General features: G+C 40.0%; 1 protein-coding gene across 2 annotated transcripts in view; it reads left to right on the forward strand.

Moving 5' to 3' along the window:
- Positions 1–6,987, forward strand: part of HPCAL1 (hippocalcin like 1) — a 328,942-nt gene extending 321,955 nt beyond the window's left edge. For both annotated transcript variants that reach the window (XM_077488773.1, XM_077488772.1), the window contains one exon: positions 4,913–6,987. In XM_077488773.1, coding sequence (XP_077344899.1) covers positions 4,913–5,010 — 98 coding nt within the window. In that variant the 3' untranslated portion in view covers positions 5,011–6,987. The remainder of the gene's footprint in view (positions 1–4,912) is intronic.
- The last annotated feature ends 2,117 nt before the right edge of the window (positions 6,988–9,104 follow it).

The raw sequence follows: 9,104 nt of genomic DNA on the forward strand, positions 1-9,104 counted from the left end.
AGCCCCAACAACCTAAAGTATAAAATCTTCACACTTTGAGAGTTTTAAAGGGAATTCCTTGAAATTACCAAATGAGAAATTTTGTCTCATTCAGTAGCATTTTAACTGAACGAGACAGCTGTCTGATTTTTAAATAAAGTGTTACTGAACCCAGGACCCTGCAAGCCTTAAACTGATAAACACCTTTTCTCATCAGCAGTATATATCAGTCTTGTGATTTCTATAAGTGTTTGGCTGTGTAAAAACAGTCTTTTTACACAGTGCAGAGGATTAACCCCTTAGGTTCCACAGTGAGTATATAACAGGCATGCTTTACTGCATATACAGACTGATTTCGCCGTTGTGGGTTTAGTAACACTTTAAATAGAATCCATCAATTACTTATAATTGCCCACCTCATGGGACTGGCAGGGTAAGTACAAGTCATTTATAGCTTTTATTTTATTCTGCCATTTTATACTCTGAACAGAAAACGGACTTTGGGAAAAAAAAAAAACTGACACACATTTCATAAAACATCTGGTGTATCGCATTAGAATATATTAATTGTTTGCATAAGTTAAATGCCCATGATGTTTGGTTCTTTATGCTTTGTCGTTGAAAATAAAGCTTGATTTGTTATTGTTCCTACCTTTTTTGTCTGGCTCCTATATTTAGAGCAAATATATAGTATACTGTGTGTGTACAGTGGAGATATATATATATATATATATATATATATGTGTTTACAGTGGATATAAAAAGTCCACACACACCCCTGGTAAAATTTCAGGTTTCTCTTATGTAAAAAAAATGAGACAAAGAAATAATTTCAGAAAGTTTTCCACCTTTAATGTGATCTATAAACTGTAGAACTCATAAATAGAGAATTAAATTGAGGCTATAATGGACTTTGATGGTACTGTACAAAGTTACATTTTATTACAACATAAAAAATATACATTTCATTAAAAAAAGGTATGTAGCTCTATAGAGTCACAGTTGAGGTGACACTGGAAGAGTTGTCATAACCAATTGACCATATACCATCTGTGCATTTTGCGGTATGCTGCGGCTGTTTTATATAAAAACTTTTTAAATGTTTTCCAGTTTAAATATTGAAAGGATCTGCTTCAGATCAATGCCTCTGCTGTTACGGTGCGTGTGAAATATTTTTGATAGAGTGTACAGTATCTCACAAAAGTGAGTTTCCCCCTCACATTTTTGTAAATATTTTATTATATCTTTTCATGTGACAACACTGAAGAAATTACGCTTTGCTACAATGTAAAATATTGAGCGTACAACTTGTATAACAGTGTAAATTTGATGTCCCCTCAAAATAACTCAACACACAGCCATTAATGTCTAAACCGCTGGCAACAAAAGTAAGTACACCCCTAGGTGAAAATGTCACATTGCGCTCAGTTAGCCATTTTCCCTTCCCGGTGTCATGTGACTCATTAGTGTTACAAGGTCTCAAGTGTGTTAAATTTGGTATAGCTCTCACTCTCTCATACTGGTCACTGGAAGTTCAACATGGCACCTCATGGTAAAGAGGATCTGAAAAAAAGAATAGTTGGTCTACATAAAGATGGTCGAGGCTATAAGAAGTTTGGCAAGACCCTGAAACTGAGCTGCAGTATGGTGGCCAAGTCCATGCAGCGATTTAACAGGACAGGTTCATCTCAGAACAGTCCTCGCCATAGTCGACCAAATAAGTTGAGTGCACTCACTCAGTCATATCCAGAGGTTTTCTTTGGGAAATGGACGTATGGGGCTGCCAGCACTGCTGCAGAGATTGAGGGGGGGGGGCAGTATTCCAACATAATGACCCCAAATACACCTCCAAGACAACCACTGTCTTGCTAAAGAAGCTGAGGGTAAAGGTGATGGACTGGCCAAGCAAGTCTCCAGACCTAGACCCTATTGAGCATCTGCGGGGCATCCAAAAAATGGATGGTGGAAGAGTGCAAGGTCTCTAATATCCTTGATATCGTCATGGAGGAGTGGAAGAGGACTCCAGTGACAACCTGTGAAGCTCTGGTGAACTCCACGCCCAAGAGGGTTAAGGCAGTGCTGGAAAATAATAGTGGCCACACAAAATATTGACGCTTTGGGCCAATTTGGACATTTTCATTTTGACATTCACACTGTTATACAAGCTGTACACTCACTACTGTACATTGTAGCAAAGTGTCATTTCTTCAGTTTTGTCACATGCAATTACATTTTTATATATAACATAATATTTTCAAACATGTAAGGCATGTACTCACTTTTGTGAGGTACTGTATACCCTCAAACTGAATTCACAGTTGCTCTATCAGCAGTACACTTTTGCACTCGGCTTGTGATCTTTACAAATTTTTTCCATCAGACCATGGTCCCTGTTTGTGGGGGTTCCCACACCTACCGGGGAGAATCTTCTCATTGGACTCATGCACATGATTTTGTCCTGGGTAGGGCAATGTAAATAGAATACCACCATACATGCTGTGCGTACTAGTTTTCTATGACTACAAATTAGGGATGTTCCCGGCGCTCTATTCAACCAGACGGCTCTCTTCACTGCAGAGGGGCATAGCTGGCTGCATCAGTGGGGGGCATAGCTGGCTGCATCAGTGGGGGGCATAGCTGGCTGCATCAGTGGGGGGCATAGCTGGCTGCATCAGTGGGGGGCATAGCTGGCTGCATCAGTGGGGGGCATAGCTGGCTGCATCACTGGGGGCAACACTGGCTGCACTTATCTCTTTTATCATGTCGCCAGTCTCTGACCACCTCCTGTACCGCGTCGCCAGTCTCTGACCACCTCCTGTACCGCGTCGCCAGTCTCTGACCACCTCCTGTACCGCGTCGCCAGTCTCTGACCACCTCCTGTACCGCGTCGCCAGTCTCTGACCACCTCCTGTACCGCGTCGCCAGTCTCTGACCACCTCCTGTACCATGTCCCCAGTCTCTGACCACCTCCTGTACCATGTCCCCAGTCTCTGACCATCTCCTGTATAAAAATATTTTTTAAAAACAGTCATTTTCGGTACTGGTGCTGTTTCGGTTTTCGGCCTAGTGTATTTTTCATTTTCGGTATCGGTTTCGGCACCAAAAAACCCATTCGGTGCATCCCTACTACAAATGTTTATTGATGTTATGATTAATGTATTTTTTTATTTTATTTGTAGTATGATACTGATATCTGCTCTATAACTCTGTATATCTAAAAATCTCCTGAAGAAGCAGTGACCTTTTCCGGGAAACACGTTGAGCATTAATTCACAAATGGTATATGGTCAATTGGTTGCGACAACTCTTCCAGTGTCACCTCATCTGTGAATCTATAGCGCTACATACCTTTTTTAATGATATGTATATTTTTATATGTTGTAATAAAATGTAACTTTTATACACATTGCCTTGTGTATCCAAAGCTTTTGTACGGTACAATCCAAGTCCATTATAGCCTCAATTGAATTCTCTATTTATACTTGTGAGGACATAGGTGAAGTCTTTTTCCTTTTGTTTTGGATTTATGCTTAGGGTCGTTATCATGCTGAAAGATGAAGTTCCTCTTCATGTTCAGCTTTCTAGCAGAAGCCTGAAGGTTTTGTGCCAATATTGACTGGCATTTGGAACTATTCATAAGTCCCTCTACCTTGACTAAGGCCCCTGTTCCAGCTGAAGAAAAACCGCCCCAAAGCATGATGCTGCTACCACCATGCTTCACAGTGGATATGGTGTTCCTTTGGTCATGTGCAATGTTTTTGTCCCAAATATATCTTTTGGAACTATGGCCAAAAAGTTCAACCTTGGTTTCATCAGTCCGTAACACATTTTTCCCACATGCTTTTGTCTTCAGATGTGTTTTTGCAAAATGTAGCCAGGCTTGGATGTTTTTCTTCATAAGAAAAGGCTTCTGTCTTGCCACTCTACCCCATGGCCCAGACATATAAAGAATACAGGAGATTGTCACATGTACTACACAGCCAGTACTTGCCAGATATTCCTGCAGCTCCATTAATGTTGCTGTTAGGCCTCTTGGCAGCCTCCCTGATCAGTTTTATTCTCGTCTTTTCATCAATTGTGGAGGGACGTCCAGTCTTTGTAATGTCACTGTTGTGCCATATTTTCTACACTTGATGATGACTGTCTTCACTGTATTCCATGGTATATCTAATGTATTGGAAATTTGTTGGTACCCTTCTCCTGACTGATACCTTTTAACAATGAGATCCCTCTGATGCTTTGGAAGCTCTCTGCGGACCATGGCTTTTGATGTAGGATGCGACTAAGAAAAAGTCAGGAAAGACCTACTTGAACAGCTGATCTTTATTTGGGGTTAATCGGAGGCACGTTAAATGATGGCAGGTGTGTACTGACTCCTATTTAACATGTGTTTTAGCCCAGGTTCACGCTGACAGCGGGAATGAAATTTGTGCGAGTTCAGCACGGTTTCATTTCCGCATGTCAGTCCCGACTTCGGGGGCAATTTCAGAGATATCTGTGTGGGTTGCTGCACAGATGTCAATGGAAATCGCACCCCCTGAAGTAGCCAAAAGTAGTACAGAAACTACTTTTGGGAATCCGTGTGGCGCTGCAAATGCTATTGCCAGCAATTGCTGCCGATTTGGCATGCGATTCGACATGTCAAATTGCATGCCAATTCGCTCCAGTGTGAACCAGGGCTGAATGTGATTGCTTAATTCTGAACACAGCTACATCCCCAGTTATAAGAGGGTGTGCACACTTATGCAACCACATCTTTGTCTCATTTTTTTAAATCACAGAAACCTGACATTTTAACAGGGGTGTGTGAACTTTAAGTCCACTTGATATATATCAGTCCATGTGTTATGCCTCTTTTGTAGAAAACCGCATGGTATAAGTCGTAGTTTTCAGTTTCAATTTGTGTGACTGTCTTGTCTTCTCTTTCTTCTAGGTAAACTTTCCCTTGAAGAATTTATTAAAGGTGCCAAGAGCGATCCCTCAATAGTGCGATTGTTACAATGTGACCCAAGCAGCACAAGCCAGTTCTAATTATGCTCCATCCGTACGGACAGCCGCAACCAAACACTGGCTTGTCAATCAAGCTTTGCTTGCAAGTGAATGCCTTCTCAGTCATTCCTCTACTGTTAGCGGATTTCCATCCCCTGCCAGATTGTTTTCTATGTATTAGAGAGAAAACAGCCTTGCTCCCCATTCCATTTACCAGTACACACGACATTCCTTTCCTGTGTTGCATCTGATGTCAGGTATGTTTACATGTGGAGACGGGAACATATAAGATTGATGCACAGTCGACGCCTGGATTTTACACACGTGGGATTTTTCTGACAGTGATGTCATGACACTATGCTGAACTTGGTTATACTAAGATAAAATAGATAGCTGTTTCACTTTGCAACAAAAGCCGGAAAGAAGATAAGGACATTACAATGAATGCATTGAAAGCACAAGAGAATATATATTATTTTTTTTCTTTATTTTTTTTCTTTAATTCTTATTGCTTGAAATTCTGTAATTAACATGTCATTATCCTGCTTATGTATGTACAGGCGCACACCTAATTATAATATATCACAATATATAGGATAATTAAAGGGTCAACTGAAAATTAATTGCTTGATTTGAATGGAATGGTGGTTTTCCTCACCCTCCAGCTTGGAAATGGTATGAGACCCCAGCAGGGATCTTCCCACCAAAATTATGAAGGTTCCAGCGGGGGCAAGTGCCATGCTTAAAGTGCACCAGTGCCCATGTTATGGACAATATGGTATTTAAAAAGTGTAAACAAGAAGTAAATAAACTTTAATACAAGCCCTTATTGACTTTTGTAGCCACAGCTGCTGGGGAGAAAACTATCCTCCAATTACAGGGTAATGGAAATCGCAGCTCCACTTCTCATAGGCTCCTTTCGCAAACTTCTTTTGGGCAACAAGCATCCCACAATTTTTGTTTGCGCGATATTATTGTAGGCATAAATCGCACTGTGGTCAGGATGCCATTGGAAAGGGCGTCCCCCGATTTGCCGTGATTCAGGATTGCTAGCAGAATCTCAGATTCTGCCTGCGATCTGGGACGCCTAGATGGTTTACAGCCTTAAGCTCAGTAACTAGAGGAATAGGTTTATCAGATCTGCTTAATTAAAAAATGAAAATGCCCCAATTCCTCTCATGCACATGACAGTCCCGCACACGCGCATACATCGATCGTCCTACACATGTGATGCATCACCGTGAACGTCAGATCATGGGCAGTAATTCAAGCACTAGACCTCCTCTGTACATTTAAAGTGGTAACCTGTAAAGGCTTTTAAAAAGTCACCTATGGATAGTTAAATTTATGTAGGTTGTCGCCATTGCACACGCATGGCCAGTTTTAGGGTGTGGCATGTTTGGTATATATCTACTCGGGGTAATGTCCTCTTTTATATTTTAAAAAAATTGGGTTATGTATTGTTTTTTTTTAGCATTAAAATTCAAAAAACTGTTTTGAAAATCCGCTGCATAAATACCACTTGACATGAAAAATTAGCAAAACCCACCAATTTATTCTCTAGGGCCTCTGCTTAAAAAATAAATTTGTGTATATATATATATATATATATATATATATATATATATATATATATATATATTTATATTATGATAGATATATTAATACTTGGGGGTTCTGATTTTCTAGCAAAAAAAATACTGATTGGGCCTTTTCTGGCACTTTGTTAACATGTAATAATCTGGAAGTGAATGAACTGACTGGAATGTGACTCCAGTGTCTGTTCTAATCTTTGAAGATGAATTATTCTTCAGTACATGCACATAGAGAGTTTAGCAAGGGCTTGTAAAAAGCTCTTTTAAATGTTTACAATATGTAAATACTTTATTGTCCATAGTCTGAGTACAGGTTCACTTTAATGACTAAAGAATGCTTGATGAGCGTTCTTTATTCATACGTTTATGAGTACATTTTATGACTATTCCTGAATAAAGTGTTTTTATGGCAGAATACACTAAACAGGTGCGCCCGTCTGTATTTGTTTCTTGTAGTCACTTTAAAGACTACTGAGGTCTATCACAGCTAAGGACAAAGTCAAAATATTACAGTAATACTTTGGATTGTGAGTAACGCGGTTAACGAGCGTTTCACAATACGAGCTATTATTTTTTTCTAAAAATCCTGACTCTGTTTGAGAGTGTTGTCTTGCAAAATGAGCAGGGTTCAAGCCTCTGCGGTGTGCAGTACCATATTTGGCCAGAGGTACAGGAGCAACAGTGGAGCTCGGATTACCTCGGAGGCACTCAGGAAACACTCCATTCACGAGTGTTTTTGAGCTTCTCCGAGTGCATCAGAGCGGCTCCGAGCGGTTTCCAAGTGTCTCCGCTCCCCCCCCCCCCCCCACCTCTGTCTACATGCAGTACTGCATACAATAGAAGTCACCGTGGAATGAATTATCTGAGTTTCTATTGACTTCTATGGGGAAACTCGCTTTATGAGTGCTTTGGATATAAAGCATTCTTTTGGAACTAATTGTGCTTGTAATCCAAGGTACCACTGTACTTAACTTTTTTTTTTTTTTTTTTTTTTTAAGATGAAGGGATTGCCATTTCTCTAAATGCACTAGGAAACAACCCTTCCTGTTGCACATTACCAGGTGGACTGGAGTCTGGCCAGTGACCTCTAGTTCCCAAAGAGGACCAATGTATCTTATCGTTATATACCAGATTTCTTCAGAAGATAGCACTAAAGGTGTCTTTCCATTAAACATGTGAAAAAGGCTTTTGAAAAGGGGTTCAGAACAAAATGTATATGATCAGTTTTCTTGGAATATCCATTTAACAAGCTTAAACATACCCTTTGATATGTAATAACTTCAAATTATATTGTGTCACAATGCATGTTTTTATATGTGTAGGTGTGTATGTATATTATATATATACACATCTAGATGTGACCTATGTTATGCATGTATTATAATGCATACAGTTGTGCTCATAATTTTACATACCCTAGCAGTATTTATGATTTCTTGGCCATTTTTCAGAGAATATGAATAACACAAAAATGTTTTTCACTCATGGTTAGTGTTTGGCTAAAGCCATTTATTATCAATCAACTGTTTACTCTTTTTAAATCATAATGGCAACAAAAACTAGCCAAATGACCCAGATCAAAAGTTTACATGCCCCAGTTATTAATACCGTGTATTGCCCTCTTTAACATCAATGACCGTTTGAAGTCTCTTTTGGTATTTGTAGATGAGGCTCTTTATCTTCAGATGGTGAAGCTGCACATTCCTCTTGGCAAAAAGCCTCCAGTTCCTGCAAATTATTGGGGTGTCTTGCATGAACTGCACATTGGAGATCTCCCCAGAGTGGCTCAATGATATTGAGGTCAGGAGACTGAAATGGCCACTCCAGAACCTTCACTTTATCCTGCTGTAGCCAATGACAGGTCGAATTGGCCTTGTGTTTTGGATCATTGTCATGTTGGAATGTCCAAGTACGTCCCATGCACAGCTTCCTGGCTGATGAATGCAAATGTTCCTCCAGTATTTTTTGATAACATACTGCATTCATTTTTCCAACAATTTTGACCAAATTTCCTGTGCCTTTGTAGCTCACACATCCCCAAACACAAGCGATCCACCTCCGTACTTTTCATCATAGGCCATGTTAACTCCACTCCAAATGTAATGTTTATGGTTGTGGCCAAAAAGCTCTAATTTTGGTCTCATCACTCCAAATGACTTTGTGCCAGAAGGTTTGAGGCTTGTCTCTGTGCTGTTTGGTATATTGTAAGCGGGATACTTTCTGGCATTTACGTAGTAATGGCTTTCTGCTGGCGACTTGACCATTGTGCATCTTGAAACAGCCACACCACATTTTCAGAGAGTCCTGTATTGCACCTGAAGTTATTTGTGGGTTTTTCTTTGCATCCCAAACAATTTTCCTGGCAGTTGTGGATGAAATTATGGTTTATCTACCTGACCGTGGTTTGGTTTCAACAGAACCCCTCATTTTCCACTTCTTGATTAGGGTTTGAACACTGCTGATTGGCCCTCTCAATTCTTTGGATATCTTTGTATATTCCTTTCCTGTTTAATACAGTTCAACTACCTTTTCCTGCAGATC

The sequence above is a fragment of the Lithobates pipiens genome, unplaced genomic scaffold (assembly GCF_037356315.1).
Source record: "Lithobates pipiens isolate NorthernLeopardFrog02 unplaced genomic scaffold, aLitPip1_a1.2 Scaffold_18, whole genome shotgun sequence".
NCBI lineage: Eukaryota > Metazoa > Chordata > Amphibia > Anura > Ranidae > Lithobates > Lithobates pipiens.